Source organism: Pezoporus occidentalis, unplaced genomic scaffold (genome assembly GCF_034315485.1).
Source record: "Pezoporus occidentalis ecotype Australia unplaced genomic scaffold, CSIRO_AGI_Poc_V1 ctg7, whole genome shotgun sequence".
Taxonomy (NCBI): Eukaryota; Metazoa; Chordata; class Aves; order Psittaciformes; family Psittacidae; genus Pezoporus; species Pezoporus occidentalis.
In genome coordinates, this window is record NW_026916052.1 from 10013679 (window position 1) to 10027277 (window position 13599).

At 39.9% G+C, this 13599-nt stretch overlaps 1 protein-coding gene across 7 annotated transcripts in view; it reads left to right on the top strand.

Annotated features, from left to right (window-relative positions):
* The window catches only part of LOC134175569 (SAM and SH3 domain-containing protein 1-like), a 540237-nt gene that overhangs the window by 487331 nt on the left and 39307 nt on the right, over positions 1 to 13599 (top strand). For 6 of the 7 annotated variants that reach the window (XM_062641663.1, XM_062641662.1, XM_062641661.1 and 3 more), the window contains 4 exons: positions 118 to 158; positions 1727 to 1813; positions 3104 to 3216; positions 4902 to 5003. In XM_062641663.1, coding sequence (XP_062497647.1) covers positions 118 to 158; positions 1727 to 1813; positions 3104 to 3216; positions 4902 to 5003 — 343 coding nt within the window. The remainder of the gene's footprint in view (positions 1 to 117; positions 159 to 1726; positions 1814 to 3103; positions 3217 to 4901; positions 5004 to 13599) is intronic. The other variant, XM_062641664.1, reaches the window with a different exon arrangement.

Here is a 13599-nt window from a genome sequence, read left to right on the forward strand (position 1 = left end):
GGAAGAGAAAACAGCTCATGATATGTTGTTTGGAAACTATAATTTATTGTAATCAGACAGCTCCCATGAAATGCTAGAAGCCTGCATCAATAAGTCCATTTCTCTTTTTTGTCCTAGGCTCTCCATTCATAAATCAAGTTCAGAAGAAGGCTCTGTAGGTCAGTATATTTCATTTTATTAGATACTCCTGTGGAATACTTAAACAGGTTTTGAGTTTTGCTTGTGCTGGGATGCGAAGAGCTGAGTAAACACAATGCTGGCAAAAGCCAGCAGCATTTGTGTGTGTGGGGAAGACGAGTTTCACCAGCTTGAAGTTTGATGCTGGGTGTCTCAGTGATCACTGAGACTGCCCAACCAGCATTGTCATGTGGTAAATATGCATCTTTTGACTTGTATTGAATTTCAAATGTTGGCATGTTAGATCACTGCTAGCCTGTTCATTTTTGTATTCTGAAAATTGCCACCACCAGTGAATAACTGGTGGTTTTATTTTTGTTCCTGTCATGCCATAGTCTTTTCCTTTATTTCTGAACATTTTGTATTCTTAAATATGCATTTGTTTCCCATTGTCTTTCAGTTTTTGGGATACTGTTTTCTTTTTTAAACTTACTATAACTAGTTCATACTGCTGTCCTGACATTAGTTGAGCTGATACAATTCTGGACAAATTTTATTTTCTTCATTGGAGAGGAAAAGAAAAACTGGGAGGGTTTTTTTGTTTCTTTTTAATGTTTTCCTAAGGACATTTCCACACAGTCTATACTTGAGCTGTGTTTCAGAGTCAGTAAATCCAGCACTAGGTCTTTTGGGGCAGGATCCAGAATACTATATTCACATGCTGAAACTCAGTGGCACAGTATAAACCGTGTTCCTTTGAGTTTTTCAAAAGCAGAGGGGTGTTGCAGCTGTTTTATCAGTAGCATTTTTTGCCAGATGAGGCACAGTATGTTCTCTTGCAGGTGGCATAAACTTTATAGCATGTGCCCTGGTTATTTCATGAAACGAAGTTATATGCCCTAAATTGAGCCAGATACTATTTCTTTTTTAGAACAAATGATTTACTGCTGGATCATCAAGCCATATGCAGATCTGACATTAATGGACTTGGAGATCCAACCTTGCGCAGTCCAGGCATACAAAGAGTCAGATATAGTTGATGGTTTACACGATTTCTCATGCCAAGTAGTACAATGTGTGTGTTTGTGCATACATGTGTGCCTCTGTGTGTGTGCATTTATATATATGTATATAGAATAAAAGTATTTATTTTCTGTATAGATAAGCATACTGCACACACATATTGGAAAAATAGTTGTCTGAGTTGTGGCTTAGGCTGCATAATTGTGGTTCAATTAAAGAGAATAAACAACAAAATACTTCAAAAACACTTCCATACTTGACATTAACAGATCAACAGATATCAAAATGAATGTGAAGTATTTTTTGTTTATAATTCAAAATATGTAAGTTACTGGCTTATCTCAGTCCTCTATATGCTATGCATTGGCAATTATAACAGAATGTGTGTTTCCCTGAAATAGCTACATCAGCATAGTTCTAGTACAGAATGCATCAAGAAAAATTAAAAAAAAAATATTTTTATTCTTGTATTTACATAGAAAATACAGCTTAATGCTTGAAAATTTTCTAGCATTCACTAACTAATGTTTCTTTCTGAAATTCTTTTTCCCTTTCCTCTCCCCCTCCCTCCCCACTTTCCTTTTAGGGAAAGCAGACTGGAAAAAGAAAAATAAGTTTTTTTGGCAGAATTTCCGAAAGAACCAGAAAGGACTAATGAGGCAGACTTCAAAAGGTAAATCTGTTTTTATGACACACAACCTATCCATATAAAATAGAAGGATCCAGCATCACAAACAGGTAAAATTCATTTGCATCAGTGTGGCAGTTATATCTGGGAGTATGACAGCTTTGGTTCATTGTGACAGGGCTCAGAAAGAAGAGTCACATTTTGTGAGACTACAGACATGCAGACATGAGGCTGGGATGCCTTCAGTCCTGTCAGTAATAGCACATGCACTAAGTGATGCAGTTAATATATATTTACAAGTAATATCTGTAAATGACGAGATGCCTTTTTTTTTTTTTCCTGATCCTGCCTTGATGAGAGAAGTGCTTGATCTTAGACATTTCTCCTTTCTTTGGCATTTGCTTACTTTGAATCCAGCCTCTCATTGTACAAGACACTACACAAAGGAGTAGTGAAAGTGCCTCTGGTGATTCATACAAAGTAGGATCAATGCCACTTAAACGGTCAGGTGTCTTTCTCTAGTTCTTCTCCAAAAGATGCAGCTGTTCATTGCTTCAAGTATTTCTCTTCACACAGAAAGTTTCTATTTCCCCATGAGTATCTGATAGATCCTTGTGTTGCAAATAGATGCTTCTCCACATCACTATGTCTGTGTTCAGACAGATAGTGGAAGATGACAGAAGCCTACTTAGGAGGTTGAAAAGGGGTGCATTTACATTCTCAGTTAAATGTGGGTCCTTGCTTGCTCTCAAGGCAAGTTCTAGTTGTCCATGCTGACATGCCAAGCAAATGCCAAAAGGAGAGGTCCTGGTGGTAAGAGCCCAAATACATCCAGCACCATATGTCAGCACAGTAGCTGATTAGATTAGATAGCATGGATAGATAAGGGGACATGGCCAGTCTGCAGCAGAGAGCTACAAGGGCCCAGAACACCATTCCTGAAAAGGCTTCCCATCCACTCTGGCAGCGACTACAGTATTCCTCAGGGCTGAGAGCAGGACTTTTCTTAGCACCTTCTGTTTTGATTCTTGTCTTTCAGGGTCAATAACTGTGTAGATGACAATCACTTTTTACTTTTCCTTGTCATGTTCTCTTGCTTTCAGTGTCAAAGTAGACTTTTCTAGCCTTAATTTACTTTTTTTTTTTTTTTCTCAATTACTTCCAAATCATTCAGTCCTTTGAAATCATCATATAAGCCTGCCCTGGGGAGCATCTGTTTTTTGGCCAGACAGAGTCATATGGCAACCATATTTCAGAGCATCCACTAAAATCCAGTACCCTGCTCTGTGCATGACCTCTTAGACGTGCTTGTTATCTCTGTGCTTTTTGCTGCAGGAGAGGATGTAGGGTACGTGGCCAGTGAGATCACGATGAGTGATGAAGAACGGATCCAGCTCATGATGATGGTCAAAGAGAAGATGATCACCATTGAGGAAGCACTTGCTAGGGTATGATTATGTATATACTTCAGTTTCCTTGAGAAACAAGTTTTAGGATGTAGGCTATACCGATTGGAGTTTTCATTTGCTCAGAAAACATAGAAGAAGGGGGAGAAAGCCTGCATAGGCAACATAAATTAGATAGCAATTTCTTTGTTTATGAGGAAGGATGAGATTTAGCTCAACCAAAAATAGATGTCCCGTGCATGGTAAATTAATCGAGCCCTAAAAGCATTTGCTTCTCTTGGTTAGCAATAAAAAGTGCTAATCAGAGAAAAGCCGACTAAGGGACAGGAATTTCACCTGTACTAGCCTTTATTTACCATATATGTTCATAGTCTTGCTTAGTACTAAAAGGAATGCTTCAAGTTCTGCTGAGCTTGCCTTATTTGTTTCAGAATACGTATATTTCTTATTTTCCTGCTGCTAATGGCTGAAAGGCAGTTTGATTGAAGGCTTCCATTTTTCTGCAATTAAAACTTAAAAAAAATAATAACGTTTAAGTTAAAATTTATTCCGCTTGTTTCTTAGCAAAAAAAGGTGAAGCTTGTTTTAATAGCCTTCAGGAAAACATAGTCAGATATTTTTGGCATTTGACATTAAAATCAGCATGGATGTATCTTTTGATAAGTGCAGTGGCTGTCACAAGTGTCTCTTTATGAAATCTAAATGTTAATAAACCACAAGGAAAGTAGCTGTAAGTTATTGTATTTGTGCAGCAATAGGGCTGAGATTTAATTGTTCAGGAGCCAAAACAGTGTTAAAGTTTCTGCACCACATTTGATTTTGTACCCTTGTGGCAAAGACTGTGAGGGAACACAGGGTATTCTGTATGGGCTCCATTAGAGGAGCAGAAAACACAATTTAGATCATGAGTTGGCACTCCAATAAATTTCGGTACTGACAAACTAAATCTTGAGATATATTATCCTAGAATACAAAGTTATGTTATCATCTGAAGAGAAGATTACTTTGCTGGGAGTCATATAATGAAAAAAAAAAAGAAAAGCTAAATTTTTTAATTACCAGGCAGTAATATTGGGAATACTTTTAACTTCTCTGCTGTTGAAAATTTGAGGGGAGGGAAGGTTGTACCTAGTCTGTATGGTACATATATGTACTGGTACTGTTTCCCTCTAGTGGTCTGAGCTACTAGCTGCAACTTTGTTAGTATCATCAGTTCTTGATGATCCTTTCAACAGTTTGACTCCAGTAAGATTGATTTTTTTTTTTTTGTCCTAAGCCTTTTATTGGGAAACAGAAAAGACGGTCTTTTGTTTTAGAATTATGGTTCCTAGTGATTGCTGCAGATAGTTTTCTCTATGAAGGAAATTGGCAGGCTATTGTGATTTAATCTGTCTGCTGTAAACTGTGCCTCTGAAATGGGGATGTGTAATTTATATTTGCCAGTGACACTTCATCAAAATCCATTATTTACAGATCACTTCCTTTTAAGAAAGAAAAAAAGTCATCATTAAAACTACTGGTTCTAAAGCAAATTAATTTATTTTGAGCAAGTGAGACATGCAATGTGAAAAGTTCTGATTCTTTCAGTTCCACAATGATACCGGGGGGGGGGGAAACGGGGGACTGAACTCTTTCTATCCTGAAAGGACATGAACTCTTTCTATTTTAATGTAGCCTGATAGCTTCTCCTCACTGGAAAAGCTTCTCTCTGTCTTTTCAAATTTCAGCTGAAGGAGTATGAAGCCCAGCACAGGCAATCGAGCACTGTAGATGCTACTGAATGGCCTGATGGTTCTTACTCAACATTTGATGGGTCTTCCAATTGTAATGTAAGTACCTATCATTTTGATATAGCTCTCCAGTATCATTTCAAATTTACATTCTTCTATTGCAGTCAGAAATACTGTGATTTACCTGGTGATTGCCTTATTAGCATACATATAAATTGACCTTGTGATGCCATGTTCTGTCTGCAGAAAATATTTTAAATCTTCAAGGTCAGTTGTCTTGCACTTTAACAGTCTTGCTGTATAATCTCTCTATTTTTCTTTTTTCTTTAATCTGACCCTTTTTCACTGAGCTTTCCAAGTACAGGTTATCCCCCGGCAAAAATGCCAGTGTTCCAAAATGTACAGCAAAGGGCTTTTAGGTTGTTTAGAGGGAACTGTTTCACTTTACTTATTCACAGTAACTGAGAAGTAGAGTTTCTCAGGCCTTCCTAGCCCTTTTTGATACATTTTAGATGAGGGTCTGGCTAAATCCTAGCTGCCTGCTGCTTTCAAACAGTTCTATCTCTGCGTTTGCTAAGTCTTAGCCGAGGCAGTTTGCAGCTTCTGCCAGACCCGTGAGCAGTAAGGCAGCTTTCCTCCATCATTTTTACTTTTGAGCTGTGCAGCTTCTGTTGTTTTTATGAGCACCAGACAGCCTTTGTATCATGCCATACTGAGTTAATTAGTTTTTCCTTCCAAATATCTTCATTTTCACTGAGTAGTTTATTCCACTTCATTTCTCTAATTAAAAGTTCACAGATAAATCTTAGAGAAGAACACATTCGGCTGTCAAATCCAAGCTTTTTGTAACCCATGTAATTGAAATATAGACTTTTGAGACCATTGATTTATTTTATTCTGTATGGAATTTCCTACTAACTGCAGCAGCAGACAGTTAGCTTCTCCTCCCTCAATGAAAAGAGGAATGCTATGTCATTTTATGAGATGTTTAAAATATTTTGTGGTGGAGAAAGATTTTCTTGTTTGTATTCAAAAAAGAATATGCCTATCTTTAGTTAGATGGGAACAGAGAGGGAGCTGATGTTGTGTTGATACTTGAGAAATGCGCAAAGAACAGAGAAGGAAGGATCCTGACTCTTCTATACTGATTGTTTAGCCAGCTGAAAGATCCCTTGATCTTCTCCTCATCAGTGTTTATAGCCTGAACTTTCCCTTCTTAAGACCTTTGGCTAAGGTACCTATAGCATAAAAGCCTCAAAACTCTCATTTTCTGAGGTCAAATCTCAGAAGGATACTGGATTTCTTTCTTAAACCTTCTGACAGTGGTTTACTCTTGTGTTGAAGTTACTGCAAGCTGTGTATACCTCTGAGAACTGAACATGACTCACTATTTCCTCCCTAATGGAACAACTTGGCACCTTTTCTCTAAAATTATTTTCCTAAGCCATCTTTCCACTGTGAGCCAAGAGCTCTGCCTCTCTCTTGTGTCCTATTAGGATTTGAACCATCTTCCTGCTAACTTCAGTGGGGGATCTCTAGTCCATCGCTGTAAGATACCTCTCTAGATTTTTGCCCTTGCTTCTCATTTTTATCCTGGTTACATTTAACAGAAGCTGTGAAACTGCTTGCCTTCAAGGAAAAAGCAGATAATCTGCAGAAACGAAAGTTCATGTTAGAACGAAAGTCAGCTTGGCTTCTTTTTTTTTGTGTGGCCAAGAAAGAAACTGGGGTTAACTGAGGTAAAAGACTTTGGGATATAATTGATGTGCAAGAGGGAAAAACAAACGGCACAAACTATCAGATATGGCTAGAGATTGTGTGTGTGTTCACCCAGACTATTTTGTCAAAGGACTTCTCTTTTAATCCAAAATAACAAGCTTTTGAGATGTGCAAAGATGATTCTGTTCTCAAGCCCTTTCTTTGCCAAATGGTTTGACTTTCAGCGCCATTTGTGTGATTTGTACTCTGCGAATTTGGAATCTCAGCTCGACTACCCCACTCATTTTGTAGAGGCCATGAAGCAAAGATGTTTTTCCATGTATTAAAAACACTCTATTAGGTAGCCCACTGCCTTCTAACCTCAGAAAGTAATTGAAAATATGAGTCACTGAAATTGAAGTTTCTGGTTTGAATTAAAACTCTTTGGGCAATGGTTCTTCTGGTTCTGTTCACATTTTTTCTGATTTCCTTTTTTTTTTTCAGTCTCATGGCCAAATTGTTACTAGGCAGTTTTTAGTGGAATATTGTGATTATACTTAATCATTTTGTAAATATTTTGTAAACACAAATGATAAAAGTAAATCTCAGGATAACTGCAGATTGAGGAAATTTAGGAAAAGAATAATTTTTAGTTTACTTGCTGTATATCTGTTTAGTAACCTTGGGGATTTAAGAGATGCCAAGACCCTTGTATAATGACCTTTCCACCTTCCCCTCATCCTTGTTTTATCTGTGTAGTCAGAGAGACCTGCTGGTAGTTAGAAGGACTTGGTAAGATGGGTCACTAGTTTTCTAGTGTTTTGTGAAGCATCTTAATCTAGCTTTGCTCAGTGAATACATTTCAGGTAGAAGGAAAAAGAAAAAAGAGAATCTAAGCAATCATAGAATCTTAAAATGGAGACAGAACATATGAAGTGTTCTAAGCATGTAAGTACTCCATTGCTTTCAAGTCAGCTCTGCCCACAGCATAAGAATGGCCACCTACCAGGTAACATCTAAAGGGTAAATATCATTAGTTGTTGCTGTTTTCCTCTTTAGGAGAAAAAATAAAGCACTTTTTATTTTAAACTTGTATAGCTGTTATGTGTTTATGACTAACATCACTGGTGTTGATCCTTAACTCATTTAAAGATTGATTTAAGGATTCTTTTTCCCAGTTTCTCCTCCTCTAAATTACTGTACCAGGGTATGGAAATGTGCATTTTATACTCCTCAAAACTAAACCCTAAAATGAACCACAAGGGATTGAAGGATCATAATCTCATCTCTGCATCTGAAGGGAGTCAGCCTGATGTCATTACTCTGCTGTTAATTATATGTCCTGTTTGTTTGCTCTTAAGAAACAAAGGCCTTGCCAAGTAAGTAGGTGACTCCGTTCTCTGCCACTTTAGACCAGTTTGTAGCTTTCAGTCTTACTACTGTATCCCTTTCGTTTCACAACAAAGTATGTGTGTTATTTATTTGCTAGTGTGGGAATCTAGTTGAAACTGTTATCCTTTTCAGTCCAATGTATCAGAAGTCTAAAATGACTCATCATTTTTTCACACATTTATTTCTGAGTATTTATGTTTCATCTCTGTTGGAATGAAGGCTGCTCGCAGCAACACTAGACAAGCTTTCATTGACTTTTGCCAAGCACTGGGATGTAAAGCAGGTGCAGATTACAAATGGATCGCTCTCTGGGTTTTAGATAAGGGCCTGTTTGTCCTCAGGAGTCAGAAAGTCCAGGGAAAAGAGAAGACTTCAAAATTGTATCACATTCTTTCTTTACACTGAGGTGCCTTTTGTGCTTCTTAAAGATAGATATTTGTTTGATAACTTTGAGTGCTGGAATTCTCAGTTCATATACAACAGGGTGGTTCATCCCCAGAGCCCCTCTGGTACAGCTCCAGCCTGCTCGGAGGGACCTGCACTGGGAGGCTTCAGCATAAATCCTTTCTTGTTCCCTCTGCTGAAAGACTGCTAATTGGTACCAATTGTCATGTTTGATGAGGGGGTGGGGGAAAAGAGGGAAGCAGGAGGGAGGTTGTGGCATACGTGTGCTGCCACTGAAACAAACCACTAATTAACTTCGTTGACAGTTTCTGTAGAGGCAAGTTAAATGAAGTTGTAATTATTTCTGGACAGAATTGTTTTGTTGTTCTTGTCAAGCTTCTGTGTTTCGGTTTTGATCAGCGGATAATGGTCAGCCATCCAGAGCTCATTAGTGCGAGCTTCCATGTAACCCAGCCAGGCTTCGTTTGAAGGGTTCTGTTGGGGGCTGTGCTGTGCTTCCCCGAGACCTCTCTACCTGCTACACGTGGCCCTAGCAGCCTCAGGAGAGAGGCCATAAAATTTATGAGCAGGGAGAGCAAAAGCAGCATCTCCCTCCAGCTGTACAGCCTGCAGGTGGGCAGTGGGAAGCTCGCAGTGCTGTTTTAGCTCCCTGACCTCCCAACTTCTCTACCCAAGACTGTCAACATGGCACTATTACCACTAGGAAATGGGCACCCTGTTTGTTTTTGCTGAGGAAGAGTGGCAGCAGTTGTTCAGACCTGGAGGTGTGCCATGCACATCTGCATCTGCCATGAGGCTGATGCTGGGGAAAACCTTTGCATTGCTGCTCGTCTGTCTTCTATCAATCCACTTTGACAAATGGCAACACATCAAGTCCACACAGTAACAGTTCTAGCCAGAGCAAGATAATCTTTTGTTGTTCCTGTTCTTCATATAATTTCCTGAGGACATTTTCATTTACCAGGTCATTAAATGGAGCTGAAAGTTGAAAGGGTGTGCAGTATTGGGTTTGTGTTTGATATCAGGGTCAAAGGCAGAATAACAGATGAGAATGGACTTTGTGCCTTATTTGTTTCAATCTGAGAGACTCTGAAGCTGTTGAAACAGGATTTAATTACCCATGGTGAAAAGTACCCATTGTACAAAGCTGACCTACAAAAGATGAAATCTGGTAGAATTATCTCTGACTCACCACAGTCATTACTGTATTGTTTGGTAAGTGTGTAGAGTAGGAAGAAAAGAAATAGTTGTGGTCTAACTTCCATAGCACCAATTACCTTGAGAGTAAATCTGAGTGTAACGACAGCAAATCCACATTATTCAGGGTTATGCTGTATTTCATTGGTTCAGATTCTGGATGCTTTCTAAATACAGCGATTTTAAAATTGATTCTTATTCCCATTACTGATGGATTCTTAAAATGTTTAACCATTTGCTAACATTATTATTGCTTGTAATACAGGACTGTTCCAGTAAACAGGAAAAGACCCTTCTTTTGGCATAGTCATTTTGACTTGTTAGAACTAAGCTCAAATTCAGTCAATGCATATGGAGAGTCAGCTTTGGATACCAATGGAGACGAGGGTATGATGTGGAGGTTTTTTTAAATTTAAACAGTAGTGTTTTAAGCTCAAAGTAACATGGATGCTTTGAGCATTTTGAGAGCTGTGCCCTGTTTTTGCTGTTATCACAGGAATTATCATTTTTCATGTTTTTTTTTTCCCATTAAAAGCTAAAGGGTGTAAGATGATGGTTCTGTGTTTCAGTTTTTCTTGGAGAGCTTGTGGCCACCTCGAGGCCGTGCATGCTCTTAGAAGTAATGGAGGGGAGCTGATGTTGAGCATGGCTATGAATGAATGCAGAGCTTTCATCTTTGCTCTGAATAGTCTGGTGACCCAATTTCTGTTAAGATTTCCTGAAAAGCATTGATGTGCCTCATTGCATTGAGTGATATATTTATTATTACTCTCCAAGTTTCATTAATACTGTCAGTGCTCAGTAATAGTTATGATGAAGGAAGAGCCTACAATAAGACATGGCTTCAAAATGATAGTTCTGAATTCCCACGGTATGTGCCTACCACAGGGGCCTGTCCTGGGAGGCACTGGCTGCCCGCCTTTTTCCACTGATCTCAGGGCCAGAGTCCTGCACCTCTCCATGAAATCTCGTAGCAGAAGAATTACAGCATGTTTTCTTATTATCTTTCTCCCCTCTCTATTCATGCATAAGGGTTTCCCATGGGCATAGTAATACAGAAATCTCCATGAGAGAAACACAAATTGTCATTACAGTTCCCAGGACACAACACAGTTTTAAGTAAGGTCAGTGCTGTGAAGTGATGATAGCAGAGCAAAAGACCATCAATGTGTTTATATTTGGTTTTGTAGCTTTTTGTAAGGAGTTTTTACATATTTGGTCTGAAATTTTCCAGAACGCCTTAGAATTTGAAGGAATAACACATTTATTTAGGAATAAAACTGTATCACTTCTTTAAGTATTACAGAATCACAGAATGGTTAGGGTTGGAAGGGACCTTAAAGATCATCTAGTTTCAACCCCCCTGCTATGGGCAGGGATACTTCCCACTAGACCAGGTTGCTTAAAGCCGCATCCAGCCTGGCCTTATTTACCATTTGCTTATTTGCTTTATTTACCATGCAAGACTTGCCCATGTCATTACCAGATCCGTCTTGGCTAGGTATGTGGATCAAGAACTGGGTGGAAGGAAGAAGGCAGAGAGTTGTGGTCAATGGGGCAGAATCTAGCTGGAGGTCTGTGACTAGTGGAGTCCCTCAGGGGTCAGTGCTGGGACCAGTGCTGTTTAATGTTTTCATCAACGACCTGGATGAGGGAACTGAATGTACCCTCAGCAAGTTTGCTGATGATACTAAACTGGGAGGAGTGGCTGACACACCAGAGGGCTGTGTTGCCATTCAGCGAGACCTGGACAGGCTGGAGAGTTGGGCGGAGAGGAACTTGATGAAATTCAACAAGGGCAAGTGTAGAGTCTTGCATCTGGGGCAGAACAAGCCCATGTACCAGTACAGGTTGGGGGCTGACCTGCTGGACAGTAGTGAAGGGGAAAGGGACCTGGGGGTCCTGGTGGATAGGAGGATGACCATGAGCCAGCAATGTGTCCTTGTGGCCAAGAAGGCCAATGGCATCCTGGGGTGCATTAGAAAGGGTGTGGGTAGTAGGTCAAGAGAGGTTCTCCTCCCCCTCTACTCTGCCTTGGTGAGGCCGCATCTGGAATATTTTGTCCAGTTCTGGGCCCCACAGTTCAAGAAGAACTGGGAATTGCTTGAAAGAGTCCAGTGCAGAGCTACAGAGATGATTAAGGGAATGGAACATCTCTTATGAGGAGAGGCTGAGGGAGCTGGGACTCTTTAGCTTGGAGAAGAGGAGACTGAGGGGTGACCTCATCAATGTTTACAAATATGTAAAGGGTGAGTGTCAGGATGATGGAGCTAGGTTTTTTTCAGTGATGTCCAGTGATAGGACAAGGGGCAATGGGTGTAAACTGGAGCATAGGAGTTTCCATGTGAACATCAGGAAAAATGTCTTTACTGTGAGAGTGACAGAGCCCTGGAACAGGTTGCCCAGGGGGGTTGTGGAGTCTCCTACGTTGGAGATATTCAAGGCCCGCCTGGACAAGTTCCTGTGTGATGTACTCTAGGTTACCCTGCTCTTGCAGGAGGGTTGGACTAGATGATGTTTTGAGGTCCCTTCCAACCCTTAGGATTCTGTGTCCCTGGTGTGACTATACGTTGTCACCACAGCATTGTACTAAGCAGTTGGCAGTAACACAGCCCAAGTAAACCTCCTGCTTGCTGCCAGTAGGAGTGGCTCCTGCGTTTGTCAAAACTGGATGCACTTAGTCTGCCATAAGGTCTCTGAGAAAAATCTTCCTGGTATCATGAGTCAGAGAAGAGAGCTTACAGTAATGCACAGGCAGTGACTGTAATTAAGCTTGTTCATAACCACTTCTGTTTTGACTGCATTCAGACAAGCCCTGTTGACTTGCTTTACCGCAAAGTGTTTGGCCATGCACTGGGGGAGGGTGGAAGGTGGGAAGGCAAATCAATTTAATATTCATTCTAGCGTATTACTTGGCTTTTTTATACCATTTTGCCCTTGGACAGCTGCCTGATTTCTCTGCTTATTACATAGAGGGTGGGGGGATGATGGAACCAGGGTTTTCCTATTCTCCCCACATGCATCAGCCAGCAGGATCCATATGTGGTTCCATAATGTGGTTCCCTGCCCCCATCTTTTCTGAGACCAAGCTTATTAAACTGGAACAAAGGCTTGCTAAGTTCAAGAATTGGGAATCTCAAAAGCCATGTGTTTCACTGCCCTGTTTGACAGACCCAGGCTGAATAATCTTTACTTGTGGTACAATAGAAAATTTTAATTGTGCTCTTGTTGGTTACCACTCAGCCCTCTCCCTGCTGCTGGTGTTCCCTTCCTCACACTTAGGAGGATAACATTAATCATTTGTTTGAAAATACTATAAGAATGTAATTTTAATTACTACACCTTTCACTATAGGGCTCTCGTTCTCTTCTTTTGTTCTCTGATACGAATTTCACTGTGTTTCATGTATTGCTGTTCCACCCTTGCTTTACCAGAATGTGGCGTGATTGGTTTCCCGTGCCAGCGGTATACTTTGTTCATTAATAGTACAGCCTACACCAAATAGTAGAGGTTCTCCTCATGCCCTCTTGACCTTGCCAGAAACACAAGATGCAGTTGAGAGAGACTTGTTAGAGACCTTTCCCATGTGTAGAGGAATGCCATTTTGTATCAGGTACAGAATAATTTAATGCAGGGCTTCATTCTACCACATATACCTATTTCAAGTGGTACATGAGTACAGATATATTGTCATTAAAATTAATTGTGCCAATCAGTGAAAGAAATGCTTAGCCATGAGGAAATATCTGGCTTGCAGATGCAGACATTGTCAATGGGCTTCTCAGAATTATTCAAGTAAAACCTGGAAACGGTTAACATCTAGGAATTTGCCTAAGTAGCTATTCTACTATCAAGACAGACCTCCAGGAAGAATTAAATTTTTGTACTCGTTACTTATGACAAATATTTCCTACTAATTTCAGCAAGCAGTGTCATCACCAGCTAATGTGTAACGTATCTTTCACCAAAGTAACTGTTGGATGCCCCTTTGATTCCCTGGTAG